This window comes from Oryx dammah, unplaced genomic scaffold, assembly GCF_014754425.2.
Source record: "Oryx dammah isolate SB20612 unplaced genomic scaffold, SCBI_Odam_1.1 HiC_scaffold_16, whole genome shotgun sequence".
In the NCBI taxonomy this organism is placed as follows: Eukaryota; Metazoa; Chordata; class Mammalia; order Artiodactyla; family Bovidae; genus Oryx; species Oryx dammah.
Window position 1 is genome coordinate 2777543 of NW_024070200.1, and position 20736 is coordinate 2798278.

At 49.7% G+C, this 20736-nt stretch overlaps 1 protein-coding gene across 5 annotated transcripts in view; it reads right to left on the reverse strand.

The window, feature by feature from the left end:
- Window positions 1–20736, reverse strand: part of TECPR2 (tectonin beta-propeller repeat containing 2) — a 102886-nt gene that overhangs the window by 54997 nt on the left and 27153 nt on the right. For all 5 annotated transcript variants that reach the window (XM_040256877.1, XM_040256876.1, XM_040256875.1 and 2 more), the window contains exons 3-6: window positions 15450–15578; window positions 14923–15054; window positions 7343–7500; window positions 500–812 (exon numbers count right to left, since the gene is read on the reverse strand). In XM_040256877.1, coding sequence (XP_040112811.1) covers window positions 500–812; window positions 7343–7500; window positions 14923–15054; window positions 15450–15578 — 732 coding nt within the window. The remainder of the gene's footprint in view (window positions 1–499; window positions 813–7342; window positions 7501–14922; window positions 15055–15449; window positions 15579–20736) is intronic.

The window sequence follows — 20736 nt, forward strand, 5'->3', positions numbered from 1 at the left end:
AGTAAAGTGGGGGGAAAATGGCAAAGCGAAGTAGCTCCACTCAGGAGAAGAAATAAGGGTAAAAGAGGGTAGAAAGAAAGCTAGAGAAAGAGCCCCCTGCCTCGCTCAGCCTCACCCTGGGGAAACCCTGGGGAGTGGGCCCCTGCCTCACTCTTTCTGTTAATGTTTGAGTTTTGGTCTCATTTCATTACGCTCACAGTAATTTGGTAGCCATAAAACACATGATTCAAAGAAATTATAAAGAACAAATTTACTTTTCTGCTTAAACAAAACACACACACACACTTTTCTTAGCAGGGGATAGGACTACGAATATTTAAAGCAAATATTTTTTCAAATCTACGAAAACAACCAAACCTTCACCTGGTGTCCGTGACCAGCTCAATGGAAAAGGCAACGCACAGGACCCAGGCTGTTCCATCCTCTGAGAGGAAGCAGAAGGCCTGTACATACCCTCCTGCCTCTAGACACAAAGGTGCGGTACCATCCCTTTGCTCACCTGGTTGACGGTGTCCAGGAGGTAAATACTATATTCATTCCAACTCAACACCCAGCCTTCTTGGAAGAAACACGACACGAGCCCCAGGTGCTTCTCAGGTGAGCTGCACCCTCCGCGTTCGGCCGAGTCCAGGCGTGGGTAAAGCTCGAAAGGCTTGACTCCTCCGGCGAAGACGTCTTTTAAGATAAATGTGGCCTGGACAGTCCCGTGGATGTCGGCCTTCCACAGCCGGAGCCCAGGCCGGGATGCATACAAAGTTAGATCGCTTTGCTTACAGAGTCCTGGTATAAAGCAGGCACCAAACTTCCCCGTGCTGAGACGGCAAGGAAAAAAGGAGGGAAGAGAGAGAGAGACATGGGCTGATTCAGAGTGCTAGCTGTCAACCCTCATTTTAAGTCCAGCAGGGATTTCTGGACTGAGCCAGAACAAGATTGGTTCTTTTTCAAACCCTTTTCTACACTGTGTGTTTTGGTTACATGAACCACTGGTCTACCCCGAGCCCACAGAGGACACGGCCTCTGCCCGCACCCCCTACAGCAGCCTCAGAAGTGTGAACCCCACGGAGCACACATCCCAGTTACACACACCGTGCCACAGCCCTGTGAGGCTGGACTCAAGACTCCTATCCTAAAGAAGAGGATGCAGTGGCAGGAGAGAGGCAGGCCCAGGGCCGAGCAGCTCCCCTACTCTCAAACTCTGCTCCTTCCGACGCCTGCTGCTGGGTTCACCCAGCACCCCAGGGAACAAGCTTCAGGCCCAGAACTGGGGCAGCCCTTTCAGAACTTCTCTTAAACCCACAATCTCCATTCTGATCCTCAGGCATGGTGGGTTTTTTGGTTTTCCTATGTTTAGTACCATGAAATAGCTAAAACAAACAAATAAAATGTACACCCAGGAACCTGTCCCTCAACTTTGGAAGTAAAGCCAACAGCCGCATCGTTGATGTTCTCCTGCTCCAAAGGTCCCTGCCCCTCCGGGCCCCAGGTGTGAGTCCTACACTGAATTCTGTGTTCATTACTCCGTTGCTTCTATCAACACTTTAACCACATACCTATGTACTCCTAAACGCTACACACTTTGGTACAGACATACTTTTGTCTGTCATTTGTACTACAAAGTACGATGCTATTTGTAGTGTTTTGCAACTTGCTTGGAGAAGGAAATGGCAACCCACTTCAGTATTCTTGCCTGGAGAATCCCATGGACGGAGGAGCCTGGTGGGCTACAGTCCGTGGGGTCGCAGAGTCGGACACAACTGAGCGACTTAACTTTCACTTTAACCTAGTAATTCTGAAATTTATCCTTGTTGAAAAAAGCGGTGAGGCTCATTCATCTTCACTGCTATACGGGACTCGGGTTGATGAGTATTTGAATTATTCCCACTTTTTCCATTTTGAATTGTGCTCACCATGAGCATGTCTGCACATAACCTCCAGGTACACAGGTCTGAGAGTTCGTCACGGACATTTCAGAGTGGACTGCTGGACTGTCACGTGACTGCCGTGTTGCTGATTAAGAGCAGATTCAGGTCAGGAAGACAATTTCAACTTTTCCCTGTGTGTTTACACCAGCCTCACTCCCATCAGCAACGTGGGAGTTCTCACTGCTCCACATCTCTGCCGAACCCCCGTGTCTCCCAGGGCTCAAACAGTAAGAGTTCAGTTTAACCCTAAGTCCTCTGATTCTCTGTCAGAAGTACTTCCCCGATTCTGAACAGCAGAAGGCATTGTGGCTTGTTTTTTAATACTTATTTGGCTGCACTAGGCTTTAGCTGCAGCATGCGGGATCTCTGATCTTCATTCAAACTCTCAGTTGTGTCACGCGGGATCTAGTTCCCTGACCAAGGGCTGAACCTAGGCCCCCTTCATCGGGAGTGCAGAGTCTCAGCCCCGGGGCCACAGGGAAGTCCCACAGCCCTGCCACTCACTCCATGCCATGGACTTCAGCTCCCTCATCTGTAAACCAGGGATAACAACTCCTACCTCGAAGGCTGATGTGAGGCTGAATGACAATCCGTGAAGATGACAAGCAATGCTGGTGACACTGTAGGCCCCCCAGACGCTCAACTGCCTCTGCCGTCGCGCTCCTGTGGGTGCCGGGCCCCACCTCACCCTCACCCTGCACAGCAGCACCTGGCTCCCAGGGTGGCGTCCCAGCGCCCACCAGGAGAACTCAGCTGGGTACTTCTCTGCAGTTCAGCATCTCACTGCATCCCTCTGGACAGGGTCCATAGAGGACACAGTATCAATTCAACTCTGAAGTGAAGATCGGCAGACTAACCCGACACCGTGGGTCATTCCTGGACAACTCCACGGTCAGCACGGTGGTGATTACTGCCTCTGGTGATTTGTTCTGGCAAGGTTCTCAATAGGGACGCCCACAGGCGTTCCAGTAGGACAGCCCATAACCTCTTCCTCCCGCCTTTCCTGTCAATTTCTATTTCGTGATCCAATCTCCAAACCGAAGTATTTTCCTTCTACTAATAAGTTCTTTTAAAAATCTCTCACTTCAGGTGGGGTGACTAAAGCCTTCATTTTAATCAACATTTAGTGAGCTCTGGCACCACGTGGGAAGCTGTGGTGCAGGCAACAGCAAAGACGTAGGAGGAAGGTCTCGGCCTTGGCCTGCAACATACTGCAGCGGACGTGCAGAGACGCGCCGCCTCCGCAGCTCCGAGCGCGGCTCGAGGCCTCCAGACAAAGGGGACACGCTGTGCCTGGGCCGAGGAAGGCTAGACCTTGGACACTGAGCAGACCATGACCCTCTGGGGAAGGACAAGCTGAGCAGGGCGGGCGGGGGCCCTGCTCCAAGGAGCTGCTGAACCGTGTTGGCAGCAGGCTGGGAGGAGGTGGCTGAGCCAGGGATAACTGGCTACATACCGCTAAGGACAAACGGCCCTCCACCCCAACTTGTCCGCCACCCACACGCAGGGTGACTCCCTAGTGCCGGCTGAAGTCATTCTGAATCAGACACAAAAATTCTAACTTTTAAGGTCAAAGCTCTACAGGATTCTAAAATCACAAATCAACTGAGTTTCTCAACTTTGGTGGGGCTGTTTTCTAAAAATATCAACCATGACTTTAAAAAATGTCTTCATTTCCTTTATGAGACACACCAATGTTGAAAGTGTTTCTAGTTATCAAATTCTAACCATAAATCAGATTTTCTTTATGTACAATAACGCTGAGCAAGACAGAGAGCTGGAAACGAGACGACAAGCCACAGCCTGGACGGCAGGCTCAACAGCCGGATGCCCAAAGGCACCGGAGGGCACGATAGCGACGCTGCCCCAGAGCCCACGTGGCTGGGCGGGGGCCCAGGCTCCACACCTACCCCGGCCCCGCGGGTGCTGCCGACGGACACGGAGGAGAAGCGGATGGCTGGGCGCTGCGATCGCCTGGGTGACACACAGGCACTGTTCTGTTCCATCTGAGGGGGTTCACGGGCTGATCACCCACGAGTCCCTGCAGCTGTCTCCAGGCCCGGCTGCCCCACTGACAGGACAGCCTCCGCCCCCTTTGGGCCAAGCCGGCCCCGCTGCGGCCCTCCTGGGCTCAGGGCCGTGACCTGCACCATCACCCGGTCACCCCACGTGCGGGCCCACATGCCCAGACACCCACACCCCTAGACACCCACACCCCAACACACCCCCACACCCCCACACCCCCAGACCCTCACCCCCCCCCCCCCACCCAGCGTGTGGCCCACCCCTCCTCCCTCAGCCCCCCCAACCCCGTGGCCTGCGCCCCACAGGTGTTTTTTTTTTTGGCCAAGCCGCACGGCATGTGGAATCTTAGTTCTCATACCCCTTGCAGTGGAAGAGTGGAGTCCTATCCCCTAGACCCCCAGGGAAGTCTCCCCAAGGGAGGTGTGCCTGGCCACCACGCTGCCAGAGCCAAAGGCCCAGCTGGGCACATCACTCGGGGCCAGTCAGCGGCTGCAACACGGCTCTGACAGGTAAAGACGGAGTGCGCTGGCACACAAGGCCTCCCTTTGCCAGTGACACTCACTCATCAGAGAGCTCCTAGGTCCCAGAGCTTTAAACACCATCCAGAGGCCCTCGAGGGCACCGCTGTGGCCACCCGTGGCCTGGAGCGTACGTCACCCCCACCTGCCACCCCAACATGGCCCTGGAGGAAGACCACGCACTGCCTGCAGCAATGCTCTACCCACTGCCCAGACCACCACCTCCAATGGCTCTCCTCCTCCCATACCCCAGAGCCAGCCAACCCATCAGCTCTGCCTTCAAAGCATCCCTGCCACCCCACCCTGGCGTGAGCCCGACTCTCACCTCGGTCACCTGGGACCCTGGTAGCCTCTGTGGTGGCCGCCCTCGCCCCTCCACAGAGCAGCCAGAGTCAATGCCCCGAGCGGGGCCGTGAAGCCTACAGGATGGGCTCCCAGCCCCTCCTCTGCGCCCCCACATCTGGCCTGCGCTCCTCTGAGGGGTCCTCACGGCTCCCCCAGCCCTCTCCCAGGAATCAGCTCAGACCCCACCGCACAGGAGGGTGGGGACACGTCTGCCTGGCAAAACACACCAGACAGACATCCTCACAGCTCCACCCATCTATTATTATATTATTACCGCTGAACATTCTAGAGCATGCTTATTTAAGGTTGGTCTCCCCCACAGGAACGTGAGCTCCTGAAAACCAGCACTCTTGTCCCCCTCGCTCACAGCGGTCTTCCCCAGATTGTGAAGGGCACTGGGCACAGAGGAGATACCCAGGAAGGATCCTCCATGGTTGAATGGGAAACACGCCCCCAAGATGACCTCATCCAGGCCAGGGGGCTCAGTGGCACCTGTATCTGACGACCTCATCTTCATGTCTGGCCCAGCCCCCTCTCCTGAGCTGCCGACCTGCGCACGTGACTCCCGATGGGGATTCCGGCTTAGCCACCTAACAGGCATCTTGAACACAAAATACCCGAGAGAGAATCCAGAAGTCCAGACCTTAACCCAGGGCTTCCTGTCTGAGTTAAAGGGCTTCTCTCTCCATCCGGTTGCTTTAGCCAAGGGCACAGAAATCCTTCCTTACTCTGTTCTCCCCTTGACAACTGTATCGAATTCATCCCCAAATCACCCTTCTCTCCCCCTCCCACCCCTCTTCACGCTGGGGGCCCAGGTGGATTCCACGCCACCCTCCAGACTCCCACAGCTGCCTCCTTGCTGTGCAGAACCAGGCGTGCTCAGGCTGCCCTCCTCCTGCCTAAAGCCCCCACTGGCTTCCCGTTTGGCCTGGAATAACTCAGGGCAAGGGCTGGCTTGGGTCTTCCTTTCCAGCACCCGCCCACCCTCCACAGCTGCCCCAGTCCCCCTCTGGCTCCTTGAACATTCCAGGCCTGGGCCCAACACAGGGCCTCGGCACCTGCTGCTCCCGAGACCGGAAGGCTCTTCGCACACTGGAGGGTTCAGCCCAGGATCTCTTTCCCCGGAGGCCTCTGCTGACTGCCTGCCTCCACCCGACCCTTCACCTCAATGCTGCCTCGGAGCACTGCCCACGCTGAGACCGGCATTTCCGAGGGCAGAGCTTGGCTCCCTGCTAAGCCCCGGGTGCCGGCCGGTGGGACACCTGGTGACCAAAGCTGCAGCTCCGGGAGGCAGCTGTCACTGGGGTCCTTTTCTAACCACAATCTAACATAGCACACAACAGAGACGAGCTGTCAGGACACAGGCTGGAAGTGTTTCTGTTCACTCTGTGGTCCCCTACTTCTAACACGGCTCCCTAACAGAAAGGGGACTCAGCACCCTGAGTTGCGGCACCCTGAGACGGTGCCTGGCAAGTGTGCGCAAAGACACGGCCACAGAGACCCACCAGGAGAGGGTCAGAAGAGGTGCTGAGGCTTCACGCTGGAGCTGAGAAGGCCAGGTGTGAAGGCAAAGACTGCTGGGTACACGGTTCATGTGGAGGTAACTGGTTTTTAAGTCTCTCTCTCTCTGCATGCCACCTTCCTTCCAAAAAGACACAACACAGGAAGACACCGACAGACAGGCCAGGACAAGGCGTGAGGGGGAGAGCGGGGTCTCGGCAGAGGGGGAGCCTGGCCAAGTGTGCAGGACCACCAAGCCCGAGCGGCGGGTCCTGTTGGGCTTCCCAGGAGCCAAAAGGGAGACGATCGTTATAAGACGACCAACTGTCGATGGAATTAAGGGGGTGTTCAACATGGAAAGGTGAAGCCGATTGAACAGCCACGGGCTGTTCTGCCAACAGAGAAAGGAATAAACTTGCACTATGTTCCTGCAAAGCCCGGGACACAGCATAACAGATGCCGAGAGGACCAGAGGCTGGCGCCACCAGCCCCACACTCATCCACCCCCAGGCTTCTTGGCCGTCTGCTCCCCCCCCTCCACCCCACCCCCTCCCAGCTCCCGTGCCTCCCCCTGCTGTCCCCACACCCCCGGGCTCTGCAGACAGTGGTGTCCCTTCCCCTGGCACTCCTCCAACTCCAGCCACTGGGGATGGGGCTGGACCGACCCTGCTGCAGCTGTTCTTCCACCAGCAGCAGGCCACAGAAGGGGTGGTCTCTCAGCCAGGAGCTCTGACCCCTTCCAGGCCTGGCCCCCCTTCTTCAGGACACCCCACCGTGGGTTACAGCCCACGTCCTGGCCGCACCCTCACTAGGCTCCACAGCAGGAGACAGCCAGTAGCGCTGAGGTCACCTGTGTCCACAGTGGCGTGGTTCAAGGAGGGAGTGAGGTGGGAACGCCCACCCGACCCTGACCTCTGAGCTGAGCTGTGCAGGAGGCGGCCTGCGAGGAGCAAATGCTGGCATGAGACGCGGCGGGGGGCTGGGGACCCACGTGGAGCCCCGTCCCTCGCGCCGTGACCCCGTGCAGCTCACCTCTTCCTCGGCTGTGTCCCGACCTGCTGGACAGAGCGCTCCTCGGTGTAGAACAGCAGGCTCCTCTGCAGCGTGGAGACCAGCAGCACCTTCTGGCTGTAGTCCAGCTGCACGATGGAGGCAGGCTCCTCCAGCACCAGGTGCGAGTGGCAGACGCCCTGAGGAGGAGAGAGGCGCGTGAGGCCCGCAGGGCAGGTTCCAGGGGCCCCCAGCTCCCAGGACTGGCCCGCAGCCCTCCTGCGTCTGCATTCCAGCCAATGTCTACCTTAAATGAAGGCTCTCATCCTCACCGCATTCAGTGCCAACCCACTGTGATGATACTACCCGGAGAAGCCCTCACTGGTGAGAAAATTGTCAGGGTTACCGTCTAGGTCAGGCCACAGCAAGGTCGCCAAGAAATGCTTAAAACTTCGGTATGATTTTTAAAAAGGCTTTCAGCACGTGTCACCCTGTCCCTCCCTGTTCACTGAACCCAGGGTAGGCAAGGCATGAGCGGGGAAGCCGGAAGACGTGAGGAGCCACAGGAACCGTGACATCCTGCATTCACAGCAGCAAGGCAGACACGCCTCACCCTCTACCGGCTGACGCAACAGCAACGATGACGATGCAACTCAACACGCCTCGACTCGTCGCTCCTTTGAGGGTCTCAGATGGGGCTTATATAGGTCATTGGGCATGCGAAATGCTACAAACGATCTCAGCTGTTACAAAACCATGAATTTACAACTCGTGGGGTGAGAGCGGGAGGCCGTGACCACCACCATCCTGGCTAATTTGCTCTTTCCCTGCAACATGGTTCAGTGAAGGAAGACTCCATAAAGACCTAAGCAGAAATATGTTGCACCAGGTGTATTATTTATTCCAACAGAACACAATGGGACTTTCTAAAAAATTATTGTGACAACTTTCACAGTTCATATCACAACCTCCTCCACAAAGGGTTCAAAGTAATTCTGGGGACATTATATCCTGGCCTACGGAAAGGGTCAGAAGAGACAGGTTAGAAAGAAATGAAAACGGTATTAAGTATGTTAAAGAGCCAAGTCAAGCTTTGTGAGGCACTTTATCGTGACACAAATGGTGCGTCTTTGGGCCAAGTATCTGCACCTGTAAGTCCCTCTTCTCCTGAAGCCTGTTTCTTTAACTGTGTAGGAAATACTGATGCAACGCCGTGGACCTTTGTGGCGAAAAAGGGAGCAGCCATCAGATTTGCTGGTAAGATTTCCATACAGTAAAAGTCACCCTTTTTAGATACATGATTCCAGGAATTTCGACAGATGCATACCGGTGTACAACCACCAGCATGACTGAGACGGGGAAATTCCCCTCCACTATCATGGACATGGAGCCAGAGTTCCCTCCCACCTTTACTTACACAAACTGCAGGTTTTCAACTTTCGACTTAGCTCATAATGGAATTAAATTCATTGTATTGTACTGTGCAAAGGGCTTCCCTGGTGGCTCAGTTGGTAAAGAATCCACCTGCAATTCAGGAGACCTGGGTTCGCTCCCTGGGTTGGGAAGATCCCCTAGAGAAGGGAAAGGCTACCCACTCCAGTATTCTGGCCTGGAGAATTCCATGGACTGTACAGTCCACGGAGTCACAAAGAGTCAGACAGGACTGAGCAACTTTCACTATGCAAACCCATACATCTTTCCTGCAAATTTCATGAAACACCTGTGTCTTTAAAAACGGATCAGAACCTGAATAAAGCTGGGAACAAATGACCAGGATGCCAAGGTGTGGGGAAATTAACAAGACGGCACCGGTGAGGCTCTCTCGCTCCACATTCTGTAAACAGTGGCTGTGCAGCTGTGTAACAGCCGAGACTGCTTAAGGCAGCGTGTGTGCGTCACGAGGTGCTCGTCTGGCCACAGGCCACTTCTGCTCTGGTTGAGCATAAACAAGCTTCACCTGGAAAAGCCCTGAAAGATCGTGTGTGGTTACGTTATGTCTGCTGTGCCAGCTAGGAGAGAATAAACGTGTCTGCAGTTCCTACGGCTCCTCACATTTTCTTCCAGCCTCTTTGCCCACACCTTGCCTACCATGGGTTCAGGGAACAGTGCTCACAGTGAAACACAGCGAGACAGTCGGTGCTGTGAGCAGGGTCAGCAGTACACAAGGAGAGTGCTCTCCGTGTGACTTTTCCCTCCATTTCCTGACGTGCATGAGCAATGTTCCCATGGTGCAACCCACGCTGTGGGAGTGACAGCAGGAAGGCACAAACACGGGATCCCTGAAAATCTTAACAAAATGTTTTCCTGGAGAGCAGCAGTTCTCAAAGTGTGGCCCACAGTCCCTGAGGGTCCCCTAGGACCTCTCAAGGTCAAAGTCATTTTCATTATGAGGTTTTCTCTGCCTTCTTCACGGAGCAGTGGTTCATACTGCTGGTGGGTAGAACTCCTGAAAGACTGGGGTGGGGGGTACCCCAAGGCGAGAAGGGCACCAAACTCCAGGAGCTGTCACGGTGCCCCCGGCCACTGGGCATGTGCAGCAAAAACGTGAATTTCCCTTCAAAAGATCTTTGATGCAGGAAAATACCAATCCCAACAACTCTTGACCTTGGGGACACCTGTCTTTGTATTCTGGGATGAAACCAGGCCTGCACACGGCTCCCCGGCTGAGGCTGAAGTCCTGTGGTTCTTTTGAGGAGGAGCACTTGGATGACTGTACGAGCTAGGAGCTTAACTTTTTTTCCCCACAAAATATATTTTTATTTGAAATACTAGAATTATTCAAACTTGGGTATTTGGTAGGCATTTTCTCAGAAGGAATAAAGTATATCTGTCACTTCAAGGAAAATAAGTGTCACTTCAAGGAAAATAGTAAGTGTTATTTTTTGCTGATAATAAGACTTGATCTTCACTAATGAAGATCAGAATCTGAAAACCTGTATCCACTCTTGTGAACCTGATATTCCCAACAGCTCAAGACCTTTCTCATCAGAATGATGGAAATATTAACAATGGTGTTGTTTTTGTTTTCAGTTCAGTTCAGTCGCTTAGTTGTGTCCGACTCTCTGCGACCCCATGAATCACAGCACGCCAAGCCTCCCTGTCCATCACCAACTCCCGGAGTTCACCCAAACCCATGTCCATTGAGTCGGTGATGCCATCCAACCATCTCATCCTCTGTCGTCCCCTTCTCCTCCTGCCCTCAATCTTTCCCAGCATCGGGGTCTTTTCACATGAGTCAGCTCTTCGCATCAGGTGGCCAAAGTATTGGAGTTTCAGCTTCAACATCAGTCCTTCCAGTGAGCATTTAGGACTGATTTCCTTTAGGATTGACTGTTTTGATCTTTTTGCAGTCCAAGGGACTCGCAAGAGTCTTCTCCAACACCACAGTTCAAAAGCATCAATTCTTCGGCACTCAGCTTTCTTTATAGTCCAACTCTCACATCCATACATGACCACTGGAAAAACCATAGCCTTAACTAGATGGACCTTTGTTGACAAAGTAATGTCTCTGCTTTTTAATATGCTGTCTAGGTTGGTCATAACTTTCCTTCCAAGGAGCAAGTGTCTTTTAATTTCATGGCTGCGGTCACCATCTGCAGTGATTTTGGAACTTTTGCTTTATATTAAATAATTAAATGTGTCAACATTTGGAAGAGCTGCATCACTTGGCACATCGATATCTTCCAAGTGACCGACACAAAGAATTACAGAATCACACAATCAAACAGAATGAGTCAAGGAGCCCTTCAAAGTGCAAGACAGACCAATGGATTTCACTGTAACAGAGCAACAAAAATTCATCCACATGCTTTCAGATTCCATGTTGTAACCAACCTCTAAAGAAACTAATTTGGGGATGTGATTAAAGAAGAACACAACACAGTTCTCTGGAAGGGCTATTAAAACACTCCTATTTCCCACCACATATCTGTGTGAGGCCAAATTTTCTTGATATACCCCAACCAAAACAATGTATTATGACAGACTGAATGCAGAATTCAGCTGTCTTCTATTAAGGCATATATAAAGAGATTTGCAAAAATATAAAGCAATGCTACTCTTGAAAGCAGTAGTAGTTTTTTTTTTGTTTTTTTTTGTTTTTTTTTCTGTCACACTGCAAGGTATCTGGGATCCCTGTTTCCCAACCAGGGATCAAACCCAGGCATCCAGCATGGAAGTGAGGAGTCTTAACCACTGGACCACCAGGCAAGTCCCATGTTCTGTGTGTTGTTTTTGGCCTCGCCTTGCAATTTGTGGGATTTTCCAACCAGGGACTGAATCCGGCCCTCCGTATTGAGAGCCCGGAGTCCTAACCACTGGATCACCAGGGAATTCTCAGTACTATTTATTTTCACAAAAATATACAAAAACTTAACCCATACAAACAGAACCTCTCTGGATACCTCTTTTTAAGAGGTATAGTGTAAAGGGGTCCTGGGACCAAAAAGTTTGAGAACTACTGCAACAGAATATTCGTGATAGGTCAGTCTCAGATCAGAGGGACTCAGAGTTACCCAGCTAGTAATCGCTGAATTTCTGGACGCACTTGGAGTAATGGCTACAAAAAAAAGAAGAAGACGAAAGGACCATACCACCAAGGAGAGAATTCCAACCGGGCAGACGTCTGACAAAACAAAGCACAGGCAGGCTTAAAGCCACCCACACAACAGCAGCAGACCCTCGGCCTGAAGTTGAGCTCTGCTGGGCGTCACCTGGTGCCTGGACCCCTGGGAGCCAGGGTTTCTTATCTACTGACTAAAGACCAGAATGTGAGGCTTAGGGCTCTGTCCAGTTTTCCAAACTTGCTGGCATATTGAGTGCAGCACTTTCACAACATCATCTTTCAGGATATGAAACAGCTCAACCGGAATTCCATCACCTCCACTAGCCTTGCTCGTAGTGATGCTTTCTAAGGCCCACTTGACTTCACATTCCAAGATGTCTGGCTCTAGATTAGTGATTACCTCATCATGATTATCTGGGTCATGAAGATCTTTTTTGTACAGTTCTTCCATGTATTCTTGCCACCTCTTCTTAATATCTTCTGCTTCTGTTAGGTCCAGACCATTTCTGTCCTTTATTGAGCCCATCTTTGCATGAAATGTTCCCTTGGTATTTCTAATTTTCTTGAAGAGATCTCTAGTCTTTCCCATTCTATTTTTTTCCTCAATTTCTTTGCATTGATCGCTGAAAAAGGTCAGTTTTCATTCCAATTCCAAAGAAAGGCAATGCAAAAGAATTCTCAAACTACCACACAATTGTACTCATCTCACATGCTAGTAAAGTAATGCTCAAAATTCTCCAAGCCAGACTTCAGCAATACGTGAACCGTGAACTCCCTGATGTTCAAGCTGGTTTTAGAAAAGGCAGAGGAACCAGAGATCAAATTGCCAACATCCGCTGGATCATGGAAAAAGCAAGAAAGTTCCAGAAAAACATCTATTTCTGCTTTATTGACTATGCCAAAGCCTTTGACTGTGTGGATCACAATAAACTGTGGACAATTCTGAAAGAGATGGGAATACCAGACCACCTAACCTGCCTCTTGAGAAATCTGCATGCAGGTCAGGAAGCAATAGTTAGAACTGGACATGGAACAACAGACTGGTTCCAAATAGGAAAAGGAGTACGTCAAGGCTGTATACTGTCACCCTGCTTATTTAACTTCTATGCAGAGTACATCATGAGGAATGCTGGACTGGAAGAAACACATGCTGGAATCAAGACTGCCGGGAGAAATATCAATAACCTCAGATATGCAGATGACACCACCCTTATGGCAGAAAGTGAAGAGGAGCTAAAAAGCCTCTTGATGAAAGTGAAAGAAGAGAGTGAAAAAGTTGGCTTAAAGCTCAACATTCAGAAAATGAAGATCATGGCATCCGGTCCCATCACTTCATGGGAAATAGATGGGGAAACAGTGGAAACAGTGTCAGACTTTATTTTGGGGGGCTCCAAAATCACTGCAGATGGTGATTACAGCCATGAAATTAAAAGACGCTTACTCCTTGGAAGAAAAATTATGACCAACCTAGATAGTATATTCAAAAGCAGAGACATTACTTTGCTGACTAAGGTCCGCCTATTCAAGGCTCTGGTTTTTCCTGTGGTCATGTATGGATGTGAGAGTTGGATTGTGAAGAAGGCTAAGCGCCGAAGAATTGATGTGTTTGAACTGTGGTGTTGGAGAAGACTCTTGAAGGTCCCTTGGACTGCAAGGAGATCCAACCAGTCCATTCTGAAGGAGATCAGCCCTGGGATTTCTTTGGAAGGAATGATGCTAAAGCTGAAGCTCCAGTACTTTGGACACCTCATGCGAAGAGTTGACTCATTGGAAAAGACTCTGATGCTGGGAGAGATTGGGGTCAGGAGGAGAAGGGGACGACCCAGGATGAGATGGCTGGATGGCATCATGGACTTGATGGACGTGAGTCTGAGTGAACTCCGGGAGATGGTGTTGGACAGGGAGGCCTGGCGTGCTGCGATTCATGGGGTCGCAGAGAGTCAGACACGACTGAGCGACTGAACTGAACTGAACTGAGGGCTCTGTCCAGAGGCTTAAAGAGCAAATACAGGGGTGGAGCTGGCTCCCTGCTGCCGCCAAACCTCCTCCTCCACCACTCTCCCACAACTAAAGTTTGGCTGGGGTGAGCTCACCACCCACTCCGACCACTGTCCACAGAGTGAACCAAGACTGCTGCCTGCCATGTCAGCATTCAAGGGAGGTGGCAGCCATCAGCCACAGGGCTGTCCTCTCCCCCACCCCAGGGCGCACCCTCAGGGAGCTCAGGGTGGAGTACACAGGCCACCCTGCATCAAGCCAGCAGCCGCTGCGGGCCGCCCCCAACATGTGGCTGAGGGGTTCAGGATGGGAACTGGCACCAGGGTGAAGGTGCACATCAAAGGAATGTGATCTCAGGGAGCCCAGACTCTCGCATCGTCCCACATAGAAAAGTGCTAAATTCGTTAACTTGAGAGACTTTTTTCTTCTTTAATTAGCACACTTCTTGATGTTTAACAAGCAGGTTTGTTTTTTCAAAGCTCCTGTAGATCCTGCTTCCTCCCCCACCTCTTTGGAAGGATCCCTCAGAGTTATCTGAGACTGTCTCCCAGGCTTAAGTCCTCAGTAAGTCCACAGAATAAAAATTCTCAACTTTTACATTGTGCTTTTTATTTTTCAGCTGACACCTGTTGTGACTTTGAAATGTTTCATGTCCTCCTCTACAAACTGTCAAGGAATAAGGCTTGGTAGTGGCTTCTTTCCTAAGTGGTAGCAACAGACAACAGGAGAATGAGAAAAGTGTATGTTCGAGTAGAAACAAAGGCCAATTCTTAACACACAGAAGTAGAAGCTTATAAAGCATCTGGAAAGCCCTTGAAAGAAAATGTTACAAACAACAACTGAGAACAGAAAGAGACAACAGGGAGTTTTCTGGTGGCCTAGAGGTTAGGATTACAGGCTTTCACTCACGAGACCTGGGTTCAATCCCTGGTTGGAGAACTGAGATCTCACCAGCTGACTGGCGCAGACAGGAAAAATGGGACAAGGATCAAGAATACAAATTAACCAGCTATAATTTCTCCAATTATCTGACCAACAATACTTCTGAAAATGATTTTACCTGATCTAGATCCAGAGAAGAATAGACGATTTTCCCTTTATCATCTCCAGAGAACAGTTTCATCCCATTGGGGCTCCAAGCCAGAGCTGTTATGCTATTTTTGTGAATGCCAGTGACGTCAAACCTCCGAAGCTATGAATAAACGATAAAAATACACACAAGAAAAAGAAGAGGAGAGACACTGTGAGATGGAGCTGTGTGGACGAGGTGGTATGCAATCCCTCCTGTTTTGTGGAGTAACTGGTGTTCCCAAGCTGCTTTCCAGGCAAAACCCTGCACAAGGGCCCATCTGTCTATTTACCTTGAAAACTGACGGAGAGGAGCCAGAGACTATTGAGCAATTTAAATTACCCATATGTGCTTTTCACCAAGTGTCCTACCAGCAACAAAAATGTTATCTTACTATGAAGAGCACAGAGTTAGGCTTTTTTGAGCAAATATTTTCTCAGCAGATGAGGACTTCTTATTTTAAAGGATGAGAGGAATTTGCCAAGAAATTAAGAAATGCTAAAATGGTTGGCACTTACCTGTTTATTTCTCCCTGGCAATGAGGATACAAGCTGAAAAACTGCAACCCTCCCAGAGGCTGTGCCTGCAGCCACCAGGTCATCGAAGCAGCTCAACAGCTTCACCACCGTGATGGACTCCGTTTTCCCCTAAAAGAGCAAACATCTAAAATCAAATGGGCCTGTCACTGGGCCAGATTTCAAACTGTGAAGCACCTACAAGTGAAATGGAAAACCTCACCACACAGCAGCCTATACATATTTCTGATTGAAAATGTATATAGTACAGAAAGATAATTATATCTCTTTTTCTTTCCAGGTTTTTTATTTTTGAAATGACAAAGTGTGAACCACTGAGCTCTTCTCAAGAGAATTCTAAGGAGCTTGGACAAGAGAGATTGTTCCCCCAAAACCGGAGTCTGGAATCAGGAGAGCCGTCCCACTCCCAAGCTCTGCTTCCTTCTCTCTCAACACGGACAAGTCCCCCACCAACTGTCTTCCATGGTGTGTACCTGCCACACAGCTGTGCTGGAGGATCAACAAGTGCTTCATAAACTTATTCCTGTTTTTTTTTGATTCTTAGATCAATAATCATATTAAATAACATTAACGCAGGCTTAATATATTGGTTTAGTAAAAAGCACATGTCAAGCACTGAATACAGACCTTTAGGCTTCCAGTGCACCTGAATAATCATTTTTTATTTTGAAACCACTCATTCAAAAAAATTACACAACCATTTCCACCTTGCTAAGACATATGGCAAGATCTTCAATAAGCTGTTTTGAACCCTGATGCAGTAATTTACATGGTAATCAATCTGTCAAACCCGAGCACACCCCGCGCATTCAGGATCCTGAGTCAGCTGCTGGGTTAACACACAGCAGGGCGAGGGCCTGGCCTCTCAAAGCGGAGCCACAGCAGCGAGACGTGCACACGGAGAGCTGCCCCAGCGAGTGGAGGTGGTCACGCGGGAGCACTTTCAGGCACTGTTCAGGCTATAAATATGCCTAGTGCCAGAGCACGACATGGGGTAAGGGAGCTAGATCTTAAGCGACAGGAAGGAAAAGCGGACCCTTGAAGATGCCTGCTTTTGCAGGTATACCGGTCTGAAGTCTTACTGGGACACCCTCTGGAACAGGCTGGAAGGAGGAGGGCATGGGCCCAGACAGGAGGACTGGCCAGGAGCTTTCTGCGCTCATTCAGGTGGAGCGAGTTTGCACCCAGTCAAGAGAACTGGCCAACTCCACAGGCGCCGGGGCAGAGAGCCCCGGGGAGGAAAGATGAGTGGGAGGCCCGGTGAGGATGCCGGCGGCAGCGAGGGACAGGGCACAGGCCTCTCAGCAGCACACGTCCTGCGCCAGGCCGCCTGGCCGGCACTGCACAGGCGTTACCTCCTGGGATCCTCAGACCACCGAGAGCGCAAGAGCTGGAGCTATCCTCGTGATACCAGTGCTGTGAGACTGGTCTCAGGTCACACAGCCCGGGGGAACCGAGTCAGGACTCTGCCTGAGTGTGACTGCAGAGCCAGGCCCTGCTCTGCCTCAGGGCTCCAGCAGACCCAGGGCCGTGGACACGGGAGGCGGGGTCGGCCAAGGAGGAGCAGGACGGTGAGGGGAGGGCAGGGACTGTGAGGGACAGCTCCACCTCCGCTCGCAGGTGAGAAAGGCGCACAAGACGCCTTAGGTGCTTATCGTCTGACAGGCCAGCCAGGCCCCTCTGGTGGTCCGGTGGTTAAGACTCTGCAATTTCACTGCAGGGCATGCAGGTCTGATCCTTGTTTGAGGAACTAAGATCTTGCACGCTGCATGGCATGGCAAAAATAAAAAAGAGTATTTTTCCTGGGAATTTGTAATTACAAAAACTGCTACTCCATCAGGAATCAAAATCACTTATTGGAGATCTTGCCATGTCGTAGCACAAAATCAAAACAGCTGTGTAATTTTTCTGAATGAATGGCTTCAAAATAAAAATCATTGCACAGATGGGCTGGAAACTGCAATGCCTGTAAACATGCCTTTAATAAACCAATGTACTAAGCTTGACTTAACATTCTTTAATATGATTACTAACAAATGTCATCATTCTTGACGTAAGAACCAAAACATTCAAAGAATCAGACTGTCACACCCAACTATACTTCAGATAGAAACAAAATATGAAGTTTCAACTTCTGACAGGGTAACACTCTAGCTGTTCTGAAAAACAATGCCCTCCAAACACCCAGAAATGCTGAATAAGATACACAAAGCACTTATTAAACGCTCAGCTGACCTCTATAAAGTAAAGAAAATCTACAAGAGTCGAAACCCAAAAGAGTCCTGTCAAACCAGACAGAAGCCAGCCCTGAAGCCACAGGCTGCCCAGTGACCAACCAACACCCAGACTCGGGATTTTCTCAGGTGAGCAGGGGCAGTGAGGACAAAGCTTCGGGCCAGATGAGGTGGGGAGCTGGACCTGACCTCCCCATAAAGCCAGAACCCGTGAAGACCTAACGCTCAGTGAAAGTGTAAACTAGGGAAAAGTCAATTTGCTGGCAAACGGGGCCGACAAGGAACTCAGTCTTGTATCTCAGGCACTGAGTGGAGTGAATAAAAAGAACAGTTCCTAAGGATCTGTAATCAAAAACCTGCCCCATCCAGCACCAGGGTTTGAAGTTACTCTCCCTCCCCACTCAAAAGCAGCTCCGTGCAGGCAGCTTAGCTGACACGCTTCCTTGTCTGTAACACTTCAAGGGGCCTGGCAGAGTGACCATAAAGCCCACCTCTGGGGACTCAGTCTTAGCCCAGGCCCCTCAGGATTCACACGTGCTGGGATCAGCCACACAGTTCACAGAGATGACCACAGGGAAACAGGCCCATGAAGAGGACTCAACTGAAAAAACACTAACAGAATTGGACAACCCCCTCACCCCAACTCAAGCAATTTCATGTAGACTAAGAACCAGAACCGTAATGGAAATATGCTTAAGGGGAAGGATAAATTGGAAATTTGGGATAAGCAGATATAAGCTACTACATATAAAATAAAAACTAAAGACCTACTGTATAGCACAGGGAACTATATTCAATATCTTGTAATAACCTACAGTGAAAAAGAATCTGAAAAAGAATCTGTAACTGAATCACTTTGCTATACACATGAAACACGATAAATCAACTAGACTTCAATAACAAAAAAGGCTTTAAATTTTTCAAGGACTATAAAGGAAATTGAAACATAAGAGCAAACCACTATCAGAAATAATTAAATATATATGAAAAAGAATCAAAAGAATTTAAAATCTCAGCGGCGGATTAAAAAGCAGATTAGTCACAGCTGAAAGAAAAATCACTGAATTAGATGACAGATCTGTGCAGCAAAGATATAAATTAAGAAAGAGAAGTTGAGAGTCACAGAGGATAGAATACAAAAGTCCAACCTACATCTAATTGGGATCCCAGAAGAAAGGAAAATAGGATAAGAGAGGGCAGTGTCTTCAGAGATAAGGCTAAAAGCTATCCAAAGCTAGGGAAAGGCCTGTATCCTCAGGAGCACAAGCCTTGAACGAGATTCATGAAAAGAAATGCACACACACATCTTTCAAACAATAAAACCTCAAAAGCAATGAGGAGATATTCATATGTCAGAGAAAAGAGACAAATAACTAAATATGAATAATTATTAATAAAAGATGTCTCAACAAAGGAGTCCTGGAGACTGTAGCGTGTCATCCTCAAAGTGCTAAGAGACAGAACTGATAGCCTTGAACAGTGTGTCTTTCTAAACAATTCAAAGACGGAGACACAGGAATTCTCTGGCGGTCCAGTGGTTAGGACTCAGCACTTTGACCGTGGCCTGGGTTCAATTCCTGGTCAAAGAACTAAGATCCTTGCAAGCCATGTGGCATGGCAACAAACAAACAAAGGCAGACAGTCAGACAAACAGAGTGTCAAGAGTGCTTGATTTTGTACTTTGAAGTACCACCGACTGCAGCACAAGAACTACCACAGGACGTACTCCAGCAAGAAGGAAAACGGCTGCAAAGGAAATTGAAACGTAACAAGGATCGCAAGTGAAGACGCTGGTAAAACTGTGAGGAAATCTAAACAGTGATTATAAAATATAATAATAATAATGCCCAACTTGAGTAGTTAAATGTAGAATGAAAATACCAAATAGTCAGATGCATAATGAGAAAGGCCAGATAAACACATCATAAGAAAGCTACAGACCAATATCCTTACGTGAATATAGACACAAAAAAATCTCAACTAAAACACCACTAAAATACAGCAAGATTTTTAAAAAGGATATCATGACAAAATGTGGTTTAACGCCAGGGATGTTGCTAAACACTCTACAACACTCAGGACAACACCCCTAGGCCAAAGCGTCATAACATCAGGTTGAGAAACCCTGACTTAAAGCACCGCAGCAAGGACGTTAAATATAAGTGGCCTAAATATGCCAATTACGGAGAAGGCAATGGCACCCCACTCCAGTACTCTTGCCTGGAAAATCCCATGGATGGAGGAGCCTGGTGGGCTGCAGTCCATGGGGTCGCGAAGAGTCGGACACGACTGAGAGACTTCCCTTTCACTTTTCACTTTCATGCATTGGAGAAGGAAATGGCAACCCACTCCAGTGTTCTTGCCTGGAGAATCCCAGGGACGGGGGAGCCTGCTGGGCTGCCGTCTATGGGGTCACACAGTCGGACATGACTGAAGTGACTTAGCAGCAAATATGCCAATTAGAAGGTAGCGACTGTTAAACTGGATTAATTAAAAGACCCAAATTTATGCTATCAATATGAAATGCACTTTAGATTTAAAGGCACAGACAAGTTGAAATGAAGAGTGGAGAAAGATAAACCATGCACACTGTAATTTTGGAGATTTCAACACTCTTCTCACAGTATTTGGCAGAACAAATCGCCTGCAGAAGTCTTGGGGAACGGAACGATACCATTGCATTAGTCTGCGTGTGCAGAGAGCAGGCCCTGAGGATGGAATCAGACATTCAAGGCACTTACTGAGGAAAAAAAATCTCTGAGGGAAAAAGGGATGCAGCTGGAGAAGGCAGGAAGAACTGTCAGATCACAATGCAGGCTATGACCTTGAAGGAGGAACAGCCTGGGAGCAGCCAGGAGGAGGTGTGCCATGGAATGAGCACGGCGGTGGCTTCGGTGGCCTCAATACACCGCCCATCCCCATGGCGGGAAAGAAGTCAGATTACCACCAAGTGACACACAGAGTTCAAAGACATTAACAGACTTCCCTGGTGGTGCAGAGAATAGGAATCCGCTTGCCAAGGCAGGGGACACGAA